Below are 23,706 nucleotides of genomic sequence, written 5' to 3'. Positions count from 1 at the left end.
ATGATGATAGATAGATAGATAGATAGATAGATAGATAGATAGATAGATAGATAGATAGATAGATAGATAGATAGATAGATGATAGACAGGCAGACAGACAGCTAAATATAGATGATGGATAGATGAAGATAGATAATAGGTAGATAGATAAACAAACAAATATAACATTATTTATAAAAATCAAGCATCCTCCTGCGTTTGCTCTTCAATACAGAGAAAACATTCAAACATTACATGGCACAATGCACCTAGAATATGTCTTAGCTGTGTGTGCTGTGGTGAAGGTACCGTAAGGGGAAAAGGTTTATTACTCTGACTTTAAGTTCAAGAATAGCGACAGCGTGGAAGGGAAGAACAGACAGCAGGTGTTGAAGCAGCTGGTTACATAGCATCAACATCAGGAATCAGAGAGCAATGAGTCAGTCCTGCAGCCCAGTTCCTTTTCCCCATGGAGAGAGTCAGGGTCTATCCAGGCCACAGTGCCACCCACAGTGGGTGGGTCTTCCTACTTTAATTCATGATAGCAAAATAATCCCCTGAGATATGTCCAGAGTGTTAGAGGTGAGCCTAGATTTCATAAAGTTGACAGTTAACACTGACCCTCGGAAATGGGATGTCTGGTGTCAGTAGGGAGGCAAGACTATAGAGTGACTAGTACACTATTTCTAAAGCACTGTGTTCTCAAATACTGACTCACAGGGACCTTTGGCAACGAGTAACTGAGATGAGGCTGGGGTTGAAAAGGCTAGGTAACCTGCAAAAATTTTGCTTGGCTATATAGAAAAGGAAGTCTAGGTATTTTAACCAGCAATGTAACCTGAGTGGCTACCGCGGAACCACAGTCCTTCAGCCAGTGTCCAGTAAGAGCGGGTTCACAGAATCAGAGCGTCTGCATGGGCAGGGTGACGCGAGCTTGAGAGGGAGCACCTGCCTTCATCTATACACTGTGAGTCTCCCTACGAACTTCTGCAAAGAAAGCTAAAGTAACCAGTCTGTTTACTGAGGAAAGAAAATGCGATTAAACTCACTTTCATATAATGTTCACTGTGAACAGACTCAAAATGGCCTTCAAGTGATAGTGGAATCTTTACTGGACACAGCTCACAGGGGCTCCAATCTTGGGACCCATTCTAAAGGTATTTTACTAATTCTTGAAAACAAAATTTAATCAAACATCTTGACAACCACTTAATTGTCAACGTTATTCTCTGGCTCATGAAGAAGGCTTAATGGAAATTTCTGGAATTTTCACAGAAAGCAATACCACATTTTTGTAAGATAGCAGGCATGAAAGCCATTACAGTGGGCTTGAAAGTTGAAGAGGTGGTGATGAAATAAAAATATGAAAGAAAGGAAAGAAGGAAGGGAGGGAGAGAGGGAGAAAGGGAGAGAGGGAGACAGGAAAGAAGGAAGGAAGGAAGCAAGCAAGCAAACAACAGCATGGCTGGTGAGGATCTGGAGAAAGAGAAACCTCATTCACTGTTGGTGGGAATATCACTAACTGGTGCAGCCACTGTGGAAATCAGTTGGTTCTTAAAAACTAAAACTAAAATGGCTATATGGCCCCACTATTCAGCTCCTGGGTATGTACCTGAATGGTCCTAAGTCAGCTTACTACCAAGAGGTACTTGGATATCCATGTTTATGGCTATACTGTTCACAGTATTCTGGATATGATACAGAATCAGTCTAGTTGTCCTTGAATAGAACAATGAATAAAGAAAATGCACATGTACAAAACAAATTTTTTGTAGCCATAAAGCAAATTAAATTCTGGCATTTGCAGAATGATGGGTTGCATTAGAGATCATTATGTTGAGTGACATAAAGCAGATTCAGAAAGACAAATGTCATGTTCTCTCATTTACAGAATTTAGCTTTTTTTTTTTTTTTTTTTTTTTTTTTTTTTTCCGAGACAGGGTTTCTCTGTAGCTTTGGAGCCTGTCCTGGCACTAGCTCTTGTAGACCAGGCTGGCCTCGAACTCACAGAGATCCACCTGCCTCTGCCTCCCGAGTGCTGGGATTAAAGGCGTGAATTTAGCTTTTAAATATATGTGTATCTATGCACATACATGTACACACACACAGACGAGCTGGGGACAGAAACAGGCCTATGGAAGAGGTAGAGAAGTTCTAATGGAGAAGGTAAGAGATCAAGAGAAGCTAATAGAACACATGTGTCATTAAAGCACTTGGGAAAGGAAGGCTGGCTGAAGGCAGTAAGAGAACAAACAAGAGCAGAGCATGATTATATATGTGTAACAACGCCACAATGGCAACCATTCCTTTGTATGATAACAGAAATATAATTATTTTTAACAAAGAAAACTCTGATGAAGACAGAGTGTGTGTCAGGGTTATAAGTGAAGGGGAAAAGGATGTGGGTCCAATCCTTGAGCAAAACTTATTTATTTCTTTAACTGCTGCAACACTTCCATATAATTTTACCATCAACGTCTTCCTCCAATCAACATCTCTAGAAAAAGAGCCACACCTTATGTGCAACTGCAATATCAGCTTAAGACCAACATCAGTTTACATCCCAGGGCTTAGTCCTCCGTACAGGCGCTCACACGATGCCAGGGTACCCCACGAGGCACCAACAAACCAGGTATTTCCATCAGTCAACAATGAATATGAAATTTCTCTATCAACCCTTCTCATCTGTCTCACACAGGGCCTCAGACCGATATACAGACTATGTCAAAGAACGGCCACATAATTGGAGACCCTGGCAAGAAACATTAATGACCTTCAATGACCAACTCCTAGAGGACAATGGCTTCTGCTCTGACCTCTCCTCCCCTTGTAAGGCCAGCAAGGCCTGCCCTGAGTAAGGCCTTTCACCTGGGCATTGCTACTGCTCCCAGAGCGTAATGGCTTATGGTTTATTTTTATCTTACTTTTCAATGATTTCCTTTGCTGCTATTTCCAGACACAAAATTTTCTGGCATTGATTAATGCGAAATCACACTGATTATTTGTATGGCTCCGTTCTCAGTTTGACATTTGTAATATTGCTTTCAGAATACAGGTCTCAAAAAAAAAAAAATCCAAAGGTGCTCCTTTATCGTACAGAACAAATAATTGCTTCCATGACCAAAAAAGAAATTTCTCTTACAGCCTAATCAGGTGAAGGGCTCCTCTGCTGTTGTTCTCACCGACTGCATTTCACTGAAGATCACAAACTGCGTTTTCCAAGAGAAACTATGACAGCCCTTTGTATATAACTGGACGAGGTGTTTCTAAAGAGAACAGGTCCCAAAGGGAGTGGCACTCTTGTTGGAGTAGGGAATTTGTCACTGTGTGGGTGGGAGACCTCAAAGGTCTCCTTGGCTCAAACTACACCCAGTGTGGACAGACCACTTCCTGTTGCCTGCAGATCAAGATGCAGAACTCTCGGCTCCTTCTCCAGCACCATGTCTGCCTGCAAGCTATCGTGTCCTGCCATGATGATAATGGACTAAGCCTAAACTATAAGACATCACAATTAAATGTTTTCCTTTATAAGAGCTAACATGGGAATGGTCTCTTCACAGCAGTAGAAACCCTACGACATTATATATATAAACTAAACACAGCCGTTCATAAGTCACTACTAATAAAGTCTACTTATCCCAGGCTTGTTTACAGACGTGTTAGACCAAGAGAGGATACGGGGAAGGGGAGATATAAAGTAAGTATGTAGGAAAAGGAAACAGCCAAACTGGTTTCGTTTGCTTAAAGATGGCATTCTATTAGGATCTCATGGTATTAGAAAGTATGAATATATAAGTTAATATATTACTCTGCATTTTTCTAATTATGAATTATTACCTTTCATGAATTTTAAGTGAATCAATGGTTAACCAGTTTTATATTTAAAAAAATCAATAATTAGATAACTTTAGAATTTGAGACATTGACTCTGCATCTTAGAAAAATCAGATGGACACATGAGAGCCGATAAGACCCTCAGGATCAATATTTATTGTTTAGGCATAAGGTAATTGCCAAAACATATCAGTGAGCAAATCCCATGCTTAGCTAATGGATTAACTAAATTTCATTTCCAAATATAAAAATTGCCAAAGAAATGAAGCAATTAAAGTGGCAATTCTTCACCACTGACGGTAGCAGTGACAGCCTCTCGGAGTGCTTTCCTCCGCCCTGTGGACGTTTCTGGGGAAGCAACCATTGTGACCACAGGTTCCACAGGATCACACTGCCTTTTGCTCTCACACTCATTCCCTGCAGCGTCACTTCCCTAGAGAAGCCAGTGTCAACACAACACCTCAGTCTAGTGACCATTTATTCACACGACGGTACACGTTAGGGATGGAGACTGGTGGCTGAGGGTCTCGATGGGAAGATGTAGGTCACAGGCAGCGGATGGCAGACACTGGACTCCTACGTCCCGCCTTGTCTCCGTAGGATCACACGCGCACACACACACACACACACACACACACACACACACACACACACACACACACGTGTTATGATACAAACTGGACGCACACTGCTGAGGGGACACGTATCCTCTGAACACGTGTTTACAAAACAGAAACCTGGGCAGCTGCAGGTTTAGTTTTAACAGTTCCAAAGTTGCCTTCCCTTTTGTCTATCTGCAGGAAGGAATATGTAAATCTCAACCTGGAGAAGATGAGAAGGGAAAACTTCACGAGCTTCTGAACTTGTTATAATTCATAATTATGGGGGGATAGTGCAAATACCTTAAAGTTAATGTCTGTTAAGTTACAGTGATGAAGTTTCCCTCTGATGCTGAGAGCCAGTATTATCATGTATTATCATGTGCTTATAAGTAACGATGGGTTTTCCTTGCCACGAAAATTTTTATATTTTTATGATTTTTATATTGCCATAACTTTTATTTTGAGAAAAAGAAAACTGTACTGTATGAAATCATATCAATGTCATTTATTATACTAATATGAGAAGCTTCTCATGGAGATCACAGGGGCCACACCTCTTAAACCCTTCCCTTGTTTCTCTAGGCTATTGTATATAATATGCACGTCTGCATATTCTTATTTGCCCTATATTTTTACACACAAGACAGTGTGCCTTACATTTTCTTCATCATGTATTTTTTGACCTTACAGTATATTCTGGCAATCTTTCCCCACTAGTATTCTAATGGTATATACACATGCCTCATTTACATGTCCAGCTGTAAGCCAGGTGTGGTGATCCCAGCACAGAAGGCAGAGGCAGGCAAATCTCCGAGTTCGAGGCCAGCCTGGTCTACAAAGCATGGTCCAGGACAGCGAGGGCTGTTAGACAGAGAAATCCTGTCTTGAAAAACAAAACAAAAACTTCTTCATTTTCCAGCTGCATAGCATACCGTTCTGCATGTATGTCATGGGGGTTTGGTAACAAGGCTATGAGTTACCCATCACTCTTAGCATGAAAAGATGAAGCTCCTCTACTTTGAACCCAGGTGATTTATATTTGCTTCAACAATAAGTTGACAGATAGGACGATCATTTGACTTTTGGACTCAATCATACAAACTATCTGGCTTCCACTTGGAGCATCCTATATTGAAGCACGTCTTAGAGATTTTATGACGTTTGTCCTCATTAGAGATTGGTCGCAAATCCAACTTATGCTGAGCTTAGCAAAGTGTCTATAACCGAGAACTAAGAATGTTCTATAAGACACTCTCAGTGATTATGAAAATACAGTGCAAAAGAGCTGAGCCCAAGTCTCCTCCAGAATTGCATATGCCCCCCAGAGTAGGATCACAGTTTTCATGTGGAGAAGTTCCCTGATCGTTTCCCAGGAACGACTACCCTGGAAGACAGTTACGACCTTCTACTGTGCTAGCTCTCTTCAGCACCACCGCTCTCTATCCGCTCCATCCGCCGGCACCATCGCCAAGTGCCAGCGCCTGGTGCCCATAGCTCCTGAGACAGGTGTGGAGGCTGAGGCAGGAAAAGCACGAGCTCCAAGGTAGCCTGCACTATCGAGTGAGACCCTGTCTCCAACGAAACACGAGGGAATGATGGATACTGAATTCAACCTCATTTCAGTATTTCAATTTTCCTCACTCCTGCGGCAGTTCAGAACACCACTCCACGACTGATAGCATCTTATTAGTTTCTTCTCATCTTCTCTAAGTACTCATTTTTCATATGCAAATCAGGACAGTCTTAGAAAGTGAAAGTTTTAGGTCTCTCCTTTACTCTCATTAGCTTCATTGTGTAACTCTTCTCTGGATGGTAACCCACGCAGTCTCTTGCCTCCTGGTCTCTCTCAGCCTTCTCTTCTACTGTTCTTCTCCAATCTCCACGCTCTAACCTAGAGGATTCCCAGCTCTGCAAAACTGCAGCTATTACATTTGCTGTCCCACTGGGTAGAAAACTCTTCTCGACCCTAAAATTTCAAGGGCTGATTCTGACTCATTTTTCAGGACTCTGATTGTCACCTCTGAAATGTCTTTCCTGATCGCCCATCTGAAATACTTTCCGTCTTTTGTTCCTTCCTTATTATTCTGAAATTACAGGGCTTGCAGTACATAGCTCAAATGAATGGAAGTTCTTCGGCATATGAATAGCAAAATAGGCACTTAAATATTTGAAAGGAAGGCGGAAATGGACGGGAGCAGGAGGGGGCCATGATTTAACATTTTAAAGATGCTGGAAAGAACCTGAGTGAAATGCGAGAATTATAAAAAAAAAAACAAAAAAAAAAAACAGAATAAAAGAACCTTGAAGACCAGTGCTTAGAGAACAAGGGGATTCTAACAGGAAATGGGTTTGGCATTCCAATGGAGTGACAGAAGCAGAGACACTTCATCCTTAGGGGAGATTTCACCTCATTGAAGCAAAGTATGACTTAAGGGACAATATGGAAGACATTCCTTAAATGGAGTAAGTCGATCATATTAACACTAAAATCAAGTTTTCGTGTTCATCCAGACTCTATCTGTTCAGCACCACAGAAGGTATGTGCCCTGCCGGAACACTGAAGAAGCATCCTGGCACCTCTCCTGCTCATCATGACAATGTGACTTCCGGTGGGTCTCAGAATCGTTGGATAATAACATGGACATTTAAATAAACTTTACCAGGGTTGTGTGAAGAAAAGATCCTTGTGTCAAAATCATTTCTTCTTACCAACACATAACCAGTCCCGGCTCTTCACGTATGTAAGGAGATTCAGAAATCTAAGACTGACAAAAGCATCTAAAGATGATCACTCAGTCTACTGAAATACAGAAAAATGTGGTGCAGAAAGGACCAAGATTACACATCCAGTTTTAACTAAGGCACAATCTCCAAATTCAGATGTCTCTGAGGATAAGCCATAGAGGGTTACTAAAGACATCGTTCCTAACCAAGCGGTATTTCCAAAAGATCACAGTAATGCATAAAAAATGACAACTTGTGAGAGCTAAAGACTCACAAACCAAAAATGTCTCTAACCAGTGAGTTTGCCCAAGGATGGGACTTCCTGAGATGATGGAAGCTGTTTTACATAAGATAACCAATCACATGTTTTCAATTCCCTAAATAAGCTTGTTTGACCCAACTACACCAGACGTGCATGATCACATGTGGACAGGAGGTATTCAGCAGGAAGTATAACAGGCATATGCTTGCCCGATTGGATCTGGTGGGAGATATATGCCTTACGTGCTTGTCTTTCTGAGCCTCTGAAAAGTGACTTTTCGCCATTTTCTGGGAACCCTGGAGTGGACACGGCCAGAGTCCACCATCCTGGTCAGTGTTTAATGAAAACTCGCTTCCAACTGGGCTCAAGATGGTGGTCGTGGTCTTACTCTCTACTAGAGAGATTAATAAACTTTCCCTTGTATCATCACTGAAACCATGGCCTCAACTGTCAGACCTCAGCTCAGGAATGGCGCTTGTGAGGAAGCTCCAAGAGAAAAAAAAAAAAAGAGTCTTGTGATCTCAGTTTCTTCAGTTCCTGGAATGTGCTTCTGGGCCCCTCCCAGGGCATCAGATAGGAGTGAGCCTGACTGCAGCTGTTGTTATTCACATGCCTCTACAGAAAAACACGTTTTGCCCTGTGTGGGCTATCCTTGCCATTGAACGCTTTACTTGTGTGATTTTTGTTCTTATTGTTGTTGTTTTCTGTTTGTTTGTTCTTTGATACAGGGTTTCTCTGTGTAAGAGCCCTGGCTGCCTGGACTCAATCTGGAGACCATGCTAGCCTCAGGCTCTGAGATCCTCCTGCCTTTGCCTCCCCAGTGAAGACATCAAGGCGAGCATCACCAATGCCCTTCATCCCAGAGTATTGCTGGATTCTCTGGATAAAGCTGACTATAGCTGGAGACTTCTGTACGCCTCATTTTTAGGTCCCCACATGCCACCAACTAGAGCTGTAAACACTCAAGCAATGGGAAATTTTTTCACATGGCACATCTTCGTGGGTACACACATATGCCCTGGCACACTCATAGAGCCCTGCGGAGCTCCGAATCGAGGTTCAGCCATTTAGCTCTGACCAATACACAAATGGCACACTTTGGTTTCCAGATCAGGCCTCTTAGTTCCAGGTTCATAGATCCTATAGATAAAGTCATCTAATCTCTTTTTAGATGATTGGAAGCATCCAAAATACCTCACATCTAAAGCCAAGTTTGGGATCTGTGTTCTCCAAAACATGGTCTCTGGTGTTCTCTGTTTTAGTGCAAGCAATAAACATAGAGTTGTAGAAGCAGAATTCTTAGAAATCTTTGCTATCACCCCCACGAGCTATCCATCAACAAGTTCGATTCAATATAGTCTTTGATTTGCTTTGGCCTTTGACAGGGCTGGGAATTAAACCTATGGACTTTTGTCTCCTACTCAAATGCTCTGCCACTGGGCTTGATTTCCATCTCTTTTTTCACTGTTGCTATTTTTTAAAATTATTTTGAGACAATATATTTTTGAGACAACATATTTTGAGACAAATCAGTCTAATTTGATTAAACTGATTTGGGTAGCCCCAATGTTGCAATTCTCCTGAGAAGCTGGGATAACAGGTCTGTGCCCCAATGTTTGGCTCTAGCTTCCCTCCTAAATCTCATCCCCGGGCTTTCTATCTCTAAAATAACCTAAATCAAATTTGCCTGAATTACTGCTGCAGTTCAGTAAGACAGTTATCCTTATATGCTCTGGTCGATCATTTAATTCATTTCTTCTGTAGAGTGATTTATAATAATGATTGACACAACAGCTTTTGGTTTAAACAAAAATTTCTTTCCCATGACCTGTATTGCCCTAGAATTAACTCATATCCTTTGTAAGGTCCCTTGGTGCAGAAAAACAGATCACTCAAAATTATAGTATCTTAAACAACAACAAAAAAAGATTAGTGCCAGCCATTCTGTGACTTGGTCAGCATCAGCTGGGTTGTTGTTTCTTACTGTCTCTTAGGTAGATATAACAATAGTTTGGCTTGCGTTGGTGTCATTTGAAGACCCATCTCTTTGGCGTATTCAAGATTCTCTCTGGCATGTCTAAGGGCTGGTCAGACATATGTAGCCTTTCTACATGGTTTCGGCTCTCTCTACTCATGACTGTCTCTAGATATCCCATTTCTTACATGACAAGTTACTTTTCCCCATGGTATATTTCTGTAATATCCAAAGCAAAAACTGTATAATCTCTTCTCATTTAACATCTAAACTCATTCAGCACATCTTCTACCTTATTCTGGAGGTCAAAAACAAGTCAGAGGGTCAGTCCACAGTGAAGCAGAGAGACTCCACAGGGCTTGGATATTTGAAAACAAAGTTAAAGGGAGGAGAGAGGGTCTATGGAAAATGTCAACCACACCTTCCTCTCTAAGCTCATTTTACAGCTTGTCCTCTACATCTATCTCCACTTCAACACTGAACTTCCTTCCCCACTTGGATTTGCCCTTCCCAGTTCTGCTTTTCATCTAGATTACCTCCGTTCCACCTTTAGATCCCAAGCAAGGTTCAGGAAAGCCTTTCCAAGTCTCCCTTAAGCAGGCTAAAGCACAACACATGTGGTCAAGGACCTAGACATGTTTCTAATACGGTCTATGTTCCCGTTGCACTTTGTGTTTCTGTGAACGATTGTGAGCGATTTATCCTCCGTCACATCATAAGAGAAAAGGAAACTAGTCCATTTTCCCTTTCCTACCACAGCTTGGCTAACATGGCAGGATTTGTTCAGGAATAAAGGAAAGAAGTAGACCGACTAAACCTGTCCCTCTGTACAGAACCAACAATCGCCTCCCTTTCTGAACCACCCTCAGGCCGTAAGGCACCTTCCCATTGTCCATACCATGCACAACTCGACAACCTGGAATTCAAAACATTTTCACAGATTTTGCAAAGTGAATTGATTCATTTCTGCCAGCTTGACCTGGCATAAGGAACCTCAGCTGAGGAACTGCCTCCCCAAGACTGGCCTATGGCCAGGTCTGTTGGGCATTTTCCTAATTAATAACTGATATGGGAAGTAGCAGCCCACTGATGTGGAATTTCCCTTTGCTGTGAATATGTTTTATTACCTTTGGGTAATAAAAAGGTTGCTTCTGTCTATGGCAGTGCAGAATAGAGAACGGCAGGAATTCCAAACAGAGATAGAGGAGGAAAGAAGGCAGAGTCAGAGAGATGCCATGTAGCTACAGAAGGAGACAGATCCTGTAAACCACAAGCCTTGTGGTGATACACAGAATCATTGAAATGGGTTAGTTCATAAGAAGCCTAAGCTATTGGCCAAACAGTGTTGTAATTAGTACAATTTCTGTGTAATTATTTCGGGTCTGGGCAGCCGAGAAACGAACGAGCAGCCTCCGCCTCCAGCCCACTGCAGGCATTGCCGCCTTTGGGCAGGTGGTTCTGGGTTGTAAAAGGAAGCAAGCTGAGCAAGCCATGAAAAACAAATCAATGAGCAACATTCCTCCATGGCCTCTGCTCCAGACTCTGCCTCCTGATTCCTACCTCAAGCTGTACCTTGTAAACTAGAAATAACCCTTTCCTCCCAAATTTCTTTCGGTCGTGGTATTTTATTCCATCAACAGAGAGGCCAACTAGGATGCAAATGTAAACGTTATTCCATCCCCCATCTATCGTCTGAAATATTAGATCTGGAGGAGAATCAATTAATCTATCCAAACTATTCAAGTTTGTGGTATTTTTTTCCTTCTGTCCTTTCACATGAGACTAAGGTTGCCTTTGACTTGAGTTTCTATACATGGACCAAAGCTGGCTGATATACAAGGAATATTGTAGACTGGAGAGGAGTCACACTCTGAGACTATCCAGTACTGACCGTGGAGGCCACCAGCTTTTCTGCTCAGAAACCCAGGTGCGTAGTTTCAAGAACTATATCTGATTTTTCTTCTTGGGCAAAACCTAATTTAACCTAATGATAAATGCCTTCCTCTGCATTATCAATAGCCTACCTAGAAACAAACACACCATAATTTTCAACCCCAAACGCACTATTTCTTGAGATAGGAACTAAAATATATGTTCCTTAGAAAGTGAGGAAGGGCTGGAGAGATGGCTCAGAGGTCAAGAGCACTGGCTGCTCTTCCGGAGGTCCTGAGCACAATTCCCAGCAACTACATGGTGGCTCTCAACCATCTGTAATGGGATCTGATGTTCTCTTCTGTCATGCAGGCTTACAGGCAGATAGAACATTGTATACATAATAAACAAATCTTAAAAAAGGAGAAAGAAGAAGAGGAAGAAAGAAAGTGATGAAAGGAAAAGCTGAAGAAATGGCCCAGTGGCCAAGAGCACATCCTGTTCGTGCAGAGGGCCCAAGTTTGGTTACTTCCACCCACAATCAACTGGAATTCCAGTTCCAGGGCATCCAGTACTCTATTCTGGCATTGTCAACTGATGGGGGAGGTCTTTCTGTATATGTGCTGTTCTTATTGGTTAATGAATAAAGCTACTTTGGCCTATGGCAGGACAGAATATAGCCAGTCTGGAAGAGATATAGAAAGAGAATAGGTGGAGTCAAGGAGACGCCACGTAGCTGCGGAAGGAGAAGGATGCTGGAACCTTACCGGTAGGCCATAGCCTCATGGCAATACACAAATTAATAGAAAAAGGTTAATTTAAGATGTAAGAGATAGCTAGAAATACACCTGAGTCATTCGCCAAACAGTGTTGTAATTAATATAGTTTCTGTGTTACTATTAAGGTCTGGGTGGCCGGGAAATGAACAAGCAGTGTCTGTCTACAGCCAAGCCTTTGCACAGATATGGTGCATATACACTCACACACATACATAAGTACACATAAAACAAAAATAAATAAATCTTTAAAAGGAGGTGACAAAAAGCAAGGGATTAGAAAATATTAGAAATCCCTTATAAGGATTTTTCTTCTTCCTCCTCCTCCTCCTCTTCCTTTTTCTTCTTCTTAGCCTACTACACGGCTGAGTAGTTAGGGTGGGAAGACAGTAAATCTGGTAAAGAGTTGGCTGTGAAAGCATGAGGCCCTGAAACTGGATCCCTAGGACCCACACATAAAGCAGGGGGGAGGAGTGCACACTGTAACCCCAGTCAAGAGGAGTCAGAGGCAAGAGGACTCAGCCTTTGTTAGCCGTCTAGTCTTGCTTAACCAATGAGCTCCAGGCTCAGTGAGAGCTCTGTCTACGAATCTGACGAGCAGAGTGTCAGAACCACATGATGTGGACGTGTGGCACTTACACACACAAACACATACCGCACACACGTGCAGTCTGAATAACTATAAATGCTATCATGAAGTGAATCATCAAAACGTGCATTCAATTTTATTCTCTGGATTCCAACCAAGAATTTTACTGTTTGCAACTCTTAACAGAATCTGGTGATAACAGAAGTCTTAAAACTCTGAACTGCCACAGCCAGAAGTTGATGTATTCTCTCTCCCACTCTATGAGCTCCATGAAGGCACACTCTGGGTCAGCCTTACTCAGAGCCGTATAGCATGGAGCACACTGGTGGGACCCCATTAAGTTGTGGAATGAATGAATGCCGATGGTGTTCAAGATTTAGAATGTGTGCAAATAATTATTTGTTACTAATCAACAAAAAATACATTCAAGATGCAAACAAAATGACTTTATTTCTCACTTACGTTCCTTGCTTCATAAGAATTACACATATGAAATTAGTGTTTTAAATATCCTACCTGTCTCCTTCATTAGCACCAAAATCATTATTCTACTATAAGGCCAAATGACCTTTTTAATTAAACACACCCTTAAAAGTGTTTGTCAAGGCCTGGCGCTGGTGGTGCACACCCTTAATCCCAGCACTCGGGAGGCAGAGGCCAGCCTGGTCTACAGAGAGAGTTCTAGGACAGGCTCCAAAGCTACAGAGAAACCCTGTCTCGAACAACCAAAATAAATAAATAATTTTTTTAAAAGTGGTTGTTAAAAAGTTCTCCAGAGTGAAATTACTTCTTTTCATTGGTTGATTTATAAGTATGAGAAAACGGATCAGTGAAGGAAATCTATAGAAATCAATGACGGTCTATGCAGGTCTGTGCGTATGAGTATCAATCTTGTGTTTGTTGTAACCACGAACTGACTAAAAGTAGGAAAAGTTGACTCCATGAAAGAGCGTGAAAACAGGTTCTCTCTTAGTTATTTAAATCCAAACTCAGCCCCCTAACTGTCAAATATTTTGTCTTAAACGACTAAGTTAATGAAATTAAAACATTGATTAAGGAACCAATGAATGAATGTTGGATAGTACAATATTAATACTGAGCTGGCCCACTAAGGGAACCCCCCCAACTTGGTGTCTGGTGAATTCTGACCAACAAGTATACCACGTAGGTTTCCTGTGGGGAGTTCTGTAGTGGTAAAGCAGACATTTCCATACCACAAACACAGGACAGGTCATTACAAGTTCTGATGGACTTCGCCACCTTCCTTGCAAGCAAGCTGTCAATCACGAAGAATCACATCCAGCTAGCCATAGTTTTCCTTTGTCCTGCTTCTGTTTACCGGTGGACTGAGACCCACACAGCTGATATTCTAGTTATAAAGTGTTAAACAGAAACGCCAGACAACTCCAAACTGCTCAGTGTCTCTCCAGTTTCAGACGTGAACTTAGGGAAAGTTGTGTGGCAAGACCTATGACCTGCTGACGCTTTCAAAAGCGTTAACTTCTGCCTTCTTGTGTTTTTAGACTTCATTCACATTCAGCCAAAAGAGGAAGAGGAAGTAAGCTACGCTTGCACGTGCCATATTTGATGACCTCTGCAAGGGTTGCCTTCCAGACTGCTGTAGCAATCACCCAAAAGGCTTTGAACAAAGGCAGATCTTTGAAAAAAAAATCGAACCCTTTGGTAAACAGACTTCTTTTCCTTCACCATACCATTTACCCAAATTCTTGTTTGTTCTACACTGAAAACAAAAATAAAAATATAGACAGTATAAACTTGGGTAACTTTTTGGAAGTTAATTTCAACCTCCGCCACATATGCATTAAAAATATGCCACCTCCCCTTTATCTGCAAGTTCTTCATTCAGCACTGAGGCTGCGACACACACTCCTAACAGAGGCAGGACTATTACCCAAAGCTTAGGGATTTCAGACATATTACGAATATTGATTAACTCTGTCCCTCCTGGTTAGGCACTTTCCTGCTTGCACTGGGCTCTGGGATGAGTGTAGGAGACAAAGATGTTTGGTGCTCTAGTCCTCTCAAGGACGGATGCCAAGGTGAGCAGTACCCCGGGTTTTTCAGCCACCCAAAGCAGTTGTGAATGACTGAAGATCTGCACCACCGCCCAGCTACACTTAGGGGCTGCTTTGGAAAGAGCAGCACAGAGCTTGGGAAATTCACGTCAGATCCTAAACCCGGGTAAGAAGTGCTCAAACACACACTCTCCACAGCAGCAGCAGCAGTAGCGAAACCCTGCAGAGGGGCTCTCGGGCACGCAGGCACCGCCTGGGAAGGCAGCAGGCAGCATCCTTCTCCCCCGGCCCAAGTGAGAGGCTCTCCTCCGCCTCGGCGCTAGGGCTCCCCGGCATTCCTCCTTCCAGACATTTTTGTGAGAAGCAGAAAGCTCAATGCGGGCCTTACCTCTTGGGCTGCTTTCTTGCAAGTACGGCGGGGCTGTGGGAGTGACATTTCCCGAGTGGGATGCTGACAGCAGAGGCGAACGCTCGTCCACCCCGTCAGCAGCCATGACTGCAGCAGCTGCAGCAGCAAGAGCAGGGCCACCGCAGGTTGAGCTGGGCTGCGGCTCGGGAGGAGGAGGTGGTGGCCGGCGCTGCCGCCGCCGAGCCGCGGCTACGGCCTCCGCGAGGGCCCAGGATGTGTCACAAGGCAGGAGGCGGGGGAGGGGAGGGTGGGGGAGGGGGGGGGGAAGGGCAGCACGCCGGGAAGCATGCTGGGGGAGGGGAGGGGAGAGGAGAGAAAGAGCCCAGGAGGAGGAGGAGGAGGAAGGGAAGGGGTGGAGGGGCACCCAGCCAGTCTGAGAAAAGGGGGAATAGATTAGGACTGTTTAGGAAATGGGGGAGGGGAAGAGGTCAAGCGAGCACGAGGCGGGGCCAATGGCAAGAGAGAGTGAGGAATCTTTTAAACTAAGAGAAAGGATAAAGAGCAGCTTTGAAAGGCACCAAAAGAAAAGGCCTGTACTTGATTACAGGGAAATTAGAGCTATCAAGTTCTGCTCCTCCGGGAAGGAGGAGGGCCTAACTTTGCAGATAAACTTTGCAGTTGGGTAAAGAAAGTTTATTCTTGGGTACCAATTCCTCCTTGGACGTTTCTTCTTTGTTATGAATCACGGTCCAGTTGGCTAAGGACGATTTGTGCGCACGCGTTGGGATTTCCTCTTTTCCTTGATGAGTTTTTAGCAGTGTGAGTGCTGGCATTTGATTTTGGCACTTTTTTTTTTTTTTTTTTTTTGGTTTTTTTCGAGACAGGGTTTCTCTGTGGCTTTGGAGCCTGTCCTGGAACTAGCTCTGTAGACCAGGCTGGTCTCGAACTCACAGAGATCCGCCTGCCTCTGCTTCCCGAGTGCTGGGATTAAAGGCGTGCGCCACCATCGCCCGGCCGATTTTGGCACTTTAAGCATCGGTGTTGACTTTCGCAACTTCCGTTTTACAAAATAGACTGTGATTTTAGTTTTTACAACAATGAGGCTTATGTATAATGTAAGACAAGTCAATCTTTTTCTCACGAAAGATAATTTTTTTTAAAGCCTTTGGGCCGAAGACATGGCTCGATGGTTAAGGTGCCCACTGGTCTTGCTTAGAACAGAAATCCAGTTCTCAGCACCCACATGAAGTGGCTCACAAACACCTGTAACTCCAGCGCACGGAATACAATGTCCTACACATACACACACACACACACACACACACACACACACACACACACACACACACACACACAATTGTGCGCTGAGGGGAGGGCTGTCGAGACAGGGTTTCTCAGTGTAACAGCTCTGGCTGTCCTGAAACTCACTTTGTAGACCCGGCTGGCTTCAAACTCCCAGAGATCCACCTGCCTCTGCCTCCTAAGTGCTGGGACCTGGTATGATTCACCTACCTAAATCATAATCTTTTAAAAATACTCAGTAAACTTATTGTCCTATTTTCTATTTGCATTTTTGTTACCTTCTTTTCTTCTTTTGATGGTTTGCCGTATGATTCCAGTGTGGTTTACTTTTACAAAAAAAAAAAAAAAGGCAAATCATCAAAATTTAGAATACAAAAAAGTGAATCAATATTTAGAACACAACCAAATAAAAGTTCAAGAGGAATAAAAAATTGTATCCTGGGATGATAGCTTTCCTGCTATGGTTCTGAGTCACTGGGGAAGAGTCACTTACTCAGTGGTCTCTGTGTTCAAAGTGGCTGAAAGGCTCCTCAGTCAAACAGCTACGCAGAGGGCTGGTAGCTGCATGGGTATAAGCCGCAGCTATCAGACACTTGAAACTACTCAAATCATGCTTACAATCCTCAAGTTGCTCTCTGAAGACGCACTCTTTCTAGCTTAGTCTATTGAGTACCTGCTGGAAACCTGAAGGGAAGATAAAAAATGATGCTTTCTTCATGTAGCATCTTTGGATGGCCAATAACAAGAAGATACAATACGATATAAGGATCCCCATACAGTAAGATCCCTATGGGCGTAGATGGGTCTCTAGTAGCCTAGGATGTGAACACTCAAGATGTAGCACTCCCTGAAAAAAAAAATATCCCATGCAATGAGTGGTAGTACTTCATAGTTGGAGTCTGAAGACGACTGAGCTGAAGAAAATCACAAAACTAATCCACAGGACCCGACCTTTACCCTAGTTTGGATTGTCCTACTAAGGCTCCTTTGTAAATGACAGGTTCTCCACAGAAGCAGTATTGGGAGGTGGAGTTTTACATGTACCCTTTAAAGAAATTGCCTTGCTGAGTTATAAATTACTGGTCTCCACACTCTGCTTCCTGTGTGATGATAGACAGTTACTCCCAACGTGGGTTTTTCTACTGCCGTCCGCAGCCTTCACCAGAGGACGACTAATGTCTTGTATTTCAATTTCCAGAATGAGCGAAATACACTTACGTGTATTTTGTAAGTTAATTGTCGCAGGAATTCGGTTGCAGGGAAACAGAGATGACCAAAGAGTCTAATGTTCTGTCATGTCGTTCCACAAACACCGTTTTTGTTTTGTTTTGATTTTTGAGACAGGGTTTCTCTGTGTAACAGCTCTGGCTGTCCTGGAACTCACTCTGTAGACCAGGTTGGCCTCAAACTCACAGAGATCACCTCACCCTCTACCCCTGCCTCCTGAGAGCTGGGAATAAAGGCGTGCACCACCTCCACCCACCTCAAACTCCATTTCAATCGTATATTCGCATTTGTATTGTCCTCCTACTCTATCCCCAGCTGACAACTGCAGTCAGAAGACACGTATCTTTTTAAAATGGTAATGACATCATTCCCTCTTTCCTTTCTTCCTTCAAGTCTCTCCCATACCCTCCGTCTCTTCATCTCAAATCCATGGCCTCTTTTTCTTTTATTATTATTATTACTGCATATATGCATAACTTATAAACACAACTAGCTGAGTCTGTTTTCTATTTGTATGTACATGATTTGGGGGCCAACCAATTGGTATTATATAGTCAGTTAGTGGCTCATCCCTGGGGAAGACTAATTCTCCCTCTCAGAATTGACTGTGGTTCTTTGTCTAGGAATAGGGCCCCCCTGGGTTTTACCCTTCCATGTTGATATATCTATTAGTGTCATTGATTGGATCTTGTTTAGACAGACATATTGCTGAAGTATCATGGGTGTAGGTTCTCTGTCATTTCTAAGATACATAATCTCACTGGTCCTCTGGGTCTTGCAGTCTGCTTACCTCCTCTTCTGAGATGTTCCCTGAGCCCAGGGTACAGGAGTTATGTTGTAGTTGTATCCCTCAGGGCTGGGCACCCACCATCAGTTCTCTGTATTGTGACCGTTGGTGGTTTGTTGTGGTGGTTGGTCTCTGTAGGCTACAAGGGAAGCTTCTTTGATGAGGACTGAGAATCCCTTTCTTATGTGGATATAAGGATTAGTATTTAGAACGAAGCATGAAATCATACTGGTCTAATAAAGTGGAGATGTACGGTTTCCACTAAGGTCCATGAAACTCACTAGCCTCAGGTAGTAGGGTAGTTTCCAGTACCAAGCCTTATTTCCCTCTTGTTGAATGTACCTTAAGTCCAGTCAGATTTCTACTGCTTACCACCAAGATATGAGCACTACAGCTGTAGTCTTGAAACTTCTAACCATGCTGGTCATTGTTGTAGGTCCGAGATGTCTTCTCTGGGTATTGCCATCGATTGTTCCCCCCACTTGGCAGCTTGCATAGCGAGCACCTCCTAGTACTACGAAAGCTAGTCCTTGAGGAGGAAGAAGCCATGTATCTTTTTTTAATTAATTAATTAATTTATTTATTAAAGATTTTTGTCTCTTCCCCACCACCGCCTCCCATTTCCCTCCCCCTCCCCCAATCAAGTCCCCCTCCCTCATCAGCTCAAAGAGCAATCAGGGTTCCCTGCCCTGTGGGAAGTCCAAGGACCGCCCACCTCCATCCAGGTTTAGTAAGGTGAGCATCCAAACTGCCTAGGCTCCCACAAAGCCAGTACGTGCAGTAGGATCAAAAACCCATTGCCATTATTCTTGAGTTCTCAGTATTCCTCATTGTCCGCTATGTTCAGCGAGCTGTGTATCTTTTATTCACAATATATCTCCGATGACCAACACAATGCCTACCACATAAACTAGCATATGTTTCTTACCAAATAAATATGAAAATGATTGAATAAACAAATACTGTATAATCCCAGAATCTTAATAGAATTCTTCAACATGAGTCAAGAACAGAGAGATCTATCTAGGGACGTAGCTTAGTTGGTGGAGTTCTCGCTCATTGTATGCAAAGCTCTGGGTTCAATCCACAGTACCACATAAACTGGGTGCAGTTGTACAGGGCTGTAATCCCAGCACTTAGGAGGTTCAAGGCCAGCCTCAAGTACATAACAAGTTGCAGGCCAACCTGAACTATGTGATGAGATCCTGTCTCAGGGTAAGGGTTGAGGCATCCCCTGTGCAAACGTGGTTGATAGGTCTTAGGATCCAGCAATCCTTCTATATCCTGACTCAACTTTTGAAGTATCTGAAACTACATGTGTGTACCACTGTGCCCAGCTCATTTTATGACTTAAAAAATTCTGTATCTACATGGGCATATATGCATGCAGGCAAGTGCCGGAAAAGTTCCGAGGCGTCGGATCCCCTGGAGTGGGAGTTATCAATATTATCAATATGCCTGTCAGGGAATGGAGCTTGGGTCCTTTGCAAGAGTAGTATGGGCTCTTAAAGTGCTGAGCTATCTTTGCAGATCCTTCATGGCTTTTTAATGAAGATGACAGTGTTGCCATTTGATTAAATATTTTCTATTCTTACAATATGCCTCTACAACTATAGTTGTACCTAGAAGAGTGATGTCTGAAGAATGTTTCCCCTTTTACCTCATCATAAATCAATCGAAATGGTTATTTTTCTTTATTTTGTCATACAGTTTCCCCATTAAACTCATTTGAAGCTAATGGCAGTTACTCTTACACTGTAAAAGTTAGTAGATACATAGAGGTTGGATTTACAGTAATGCCAAATCAGACACCAAAAGATTTCTTAGATGTGTATCACTTCATTCTGGTTTCAAGATAACACTGTGGTTTATGGTTACTCAACAAAAGTTAAATAACTCACAAATTCATGGTATTTCGTTTTTATGACATGTGTTATCTTTGTTCATAAGAAAAGTTAATCTGTCAGGATAAAAGGTTTTGTCCACATGTGAGATGTTATGGCGCGCCAGGCTACTACCCTATTTGTTACATAATAACTGTATCAAAAGCTGGTGGCTTTAGACAACAGGACTTGTTTTCATGACTTTCTGTAGTGTCATTGGTGGTTATCTGGTCAGACTTGCTTGAACCTAGACAGCTGAGCGAAGCCTGCCAGTTTGCTGGTGGCTGGTTTCACTGGGCTCTCTGAGGCTGTTGGGAATCTCCACATAGCTCTTGTCCCAGACTTTCTCATGTGCCTGCTGGTATTCCAAGAGGAAGCCAAAGAGCACGGAAAATCAAGACAATGTCGCTTTTGTAACATGCCTCCACCATTGGTTGCCTTCTCAGCTTGCCTTGGGCTTACCGTAGGACACCAGGAGGTCTGTCCTCACCTTCGAAGCTACAAGGCCTGTGGAGGAATTGACACTGTTTCTTCGTGGGAGGACCCGCAACCACATGGCAAAGGGGTGTGGAGTATGAGACAACAGGATTGTTGGAAGCCATTGTGCAGTTTGTTCTCTTTTCCAAAGGTCTACATCCTCTTCAGGAAAAGGCAACTAGATTCCAACTTATAAAATTTTGTTGTACCCCTACTATGTTTTGCAAGACATTACAGAAATTAATGTGGCGATTTAATCAGTCCCCATTGTGAGGTAGAGAGGAATAAGGAGTTCAATATTTATGAGCCTATGCAGGAATCCACTTATGAATTAAAGGTTAGTGCCATCCCAGATTTGATCTAGTATAGAAGCAGCTTAGCTTAGGCCTCTGTAAGTTCCCACAGGCAAGGTTATCTTTACCGAACCTCAACTTTGGACTTTCCAGCCTCGGAAACATGAGCCAAAATAAGCTTTGTTTTGTTTTGTTTTGGTATTTATTTTTGTTTATTTGTTTGTTGCCAATGTTTCATTCTTTGGTATTCTGTTATAGAAACAGAAAATAAACTAAGAAAATAACCCTAATCAACTTCGTGTATCTTGCCTCCTGTGTCAAGTCCAGGTTCGCACAAAGCTCTTTGATATGATTCCACATGTTCAGCCCCTTGGGATAGAGCAGAATTCTGAAATGTACTGGGGAGCGTGTTCCTGGTCACTTGTGTGGATCAGAACAGGATCGCCTTCATTAGCACACAACTCTGCTACCTCCGCTGTTCTGTTTTCTGTCTACTGCTCGTCATCTCTCTTGGCCTCTCACTGAATCCATTCTTTTCTTTAAGATATGCCCTGTGGACAACTGAGTGGCCTTTTCAGCCTGCCTACTGCCAAAAGAGAATTGGACTCAAAAAGGACTGTTTTTTATTTGATACTGTCTCTTTAAATAATTCCCTGTTGAATGTGAAATACCCTCTAAAAGCTCATGTGTTCAAACATGGTCCCCAGCTGGTGGTGCTTTTGGAGAATGCTGCTGAACATTTACGGGGTGGTGCTGTCTTGGAGAAAGGGGGTTACTTGGCGTAGAACGTGATATTTTATAAACTTATCCTACTTCCTGTTCATCCTGCTGTTGGGTGCATGAAGGTCCTTGAGCCCACAGATCACCAAGGAAACCAGGAATGTTAGGTATGCAGGATTGTCCTTTCAAAGAAAAAGAGGTATAACTGGTTTTTTTCATCCAGAAGGCTGGGAATTGGGGGTGATTAATCGCCTGGTAATCTACTTTATCTGTAGGGCCAGGCCATATCAAGCTCCCACAACCAGGACCAGAGGTGGCTAGTGGCCAAATGACCTTACATTATCTGGATAGCCAGTGACGTCCTCAAGCTCCCACAACCAGGACTAATCACCCAAATGACCTCTGTGCTATCTTATCACTGAGACCACACCAGATTTTTCCCTAGAACCTTAAGCTAATAGAGGCACTCTATCTTTAGAACCCATCTTCTTGGAAGACATAAAATATACCCTGAGTGGAGTTTCAATTTAATTATATCTTCTTGAGCACCAGGGATTCTATTACGTAAGGAATTTTTTTCTCCAAATTTTACTGTATTTAAATATGCTGCCAATAAACTGCCTGGCATCAGACTCCCAAAGTTCACATCCTTTGACTTCCATGCCTTTTGACTAGAAGCCTCCTGCTTCTGCTGGCATGCTTTCTCTGTTCGGATAGACTGTATTCCTTTGAACTGTCAGTCTAAGTAACCCCTCCCTCTCTTAAGTTGCTTCTTGTCAGACATTTTTGTCAGACTAATGAGAAAAGTAGCTGAGTACAGAAAGTGTTACCAAGAGTTGGATCATTGTTGTGATAGACCTAAATATCTGGTTTTCAGGTTTTGGAACCAGTTTTGGAGAGAAATGTAGAAGAGTTTTGAACTTATTGCTAAAGAAGAAAAATGGGGTCAGCTAAGTTTAATGGGATGTCATTATTGGAATTTGAAAGGCCTGAATGCTGTCGAATAATCCTCTTGTACACTGTAAAGATGTGTCACTCGAATTGATTTAATAAAACCAATTTCCTGCCAGTAGCCAGGCAGGAATTATAGGTGGGGCAACCAAACTAAGGATGGGGGTAAGGAGATGGATGGAGTCTGAGGGGACACAACCAAACTAAGGATGGTGGTAAGGAGATGGATGGAGTCTGAGGAGACACAAGCCAGCCGCCGAGCAAGCAAGATGTGTAAAAAGTAAACTAACAAGCCACGAGCCACACCACAAAGTATAGGTAGAAAAATGTGTTAATTTAAGTTGTAAGAGCTAGTTAGTAATAGGCTTGAGCTAACAGTCAAGCAGTTTATAATTCATATTAAGCTTCTGTGTGATTATTTCGGGATTGGGTGGCTGGGAAGAGAAAGTGCCCCTTCTGTTTATACCTGAAGGCCACAAAGGATGAATGTAGAGCAGGAACAGACTAGATCAGAAAGTCACATAGACCATCCCTCTGCAGTGTCATGAGAGCAGGAGTGAGGCTGATGTTCAGGAGGATGGGACTGAGTTGCATGGCAGAGGAAATCTCAAAGCAGGACATCTTTCAAACTGTGGAATAGTTGTTGCTCAATGCTATAGATCCAGGAAATGGGCAACAAAAAGAAATTGAAAATGTGCAGATTTATTTGAAAGGAAAGGACCCTAAACTCAGAATGCAGGTGAGGTTTCCTGATTCTGGAAAGCAATTGCCTAGAGGATTGTTTCCCCGGGATCAGCATACAGAAGCTGATGAAACTGTGGCCCAAGGGAACCAGATTCCATCTTAAGGTGGCAGAAGAACTTGGTGATGTGTGTGTGTGTGTGTGTGTGTGTGTGTGTGTGTGTGTGTGTGTTTCAGGTTCTGCAGGAATAAAAGATACAACCATACAATATTGAAGGGGTTGAGGCCAGAAGAGGCCACCTTGTGACACTGGGAGTGAACTCTTAATCTTCACTGGAGACTACAGATGTTCAAGATACTAGAATTATGGTCTATCTCCTAAAGAGA

General features: G+C 42.9%; 1 protein-coding gene across 1 annotated transcript in view; it reads right to left on the bottom strand.

Moving 5' to 3' along the window:
* The window catches only part of Pip4p2 (phosphatidylinositol-4,5-bisphosphate 4-phosphatase 2), a 50,493-nt gene extending 35,191 nt beyond the window's left edge, over window positions 1–15,302 (bottom strand). Inside the window, exon 1 of the mRNA XM_005362330.3 lies at window positions 15,038–15,302. Within this exon, the coding sequence (XP_005362387.1) occupies window positions 15,038–15,143 (106 nt within the window). The 5' untranslated portion in view covers window positions 15,144–15,302. The remainder of the gene's footprint in view (window positions 1–15,037) is intronic.
* Window positions 15,303–23,706: the final 8,404 nt, after the last annotated feature.

Source organism: Microtus ochrogaster, linkage group LG5 (genome assembly GCF_000317375.1).
Source record: "Microtus ochrogaster isolate Prairie Vole_2 linkage group LG5, MicOch1.0, whole genome shotgun sequence".
NCBI lineage: Eukaryota > Metazoa > Chordata > Mammalia > Rodentia > Cricetidae > Microtus > Microtus ochrogaster.
Note: the sequence above shows the minus strand (reverse complement) of the source record. Positions and strands in the feature narration are given on the sequence as shown.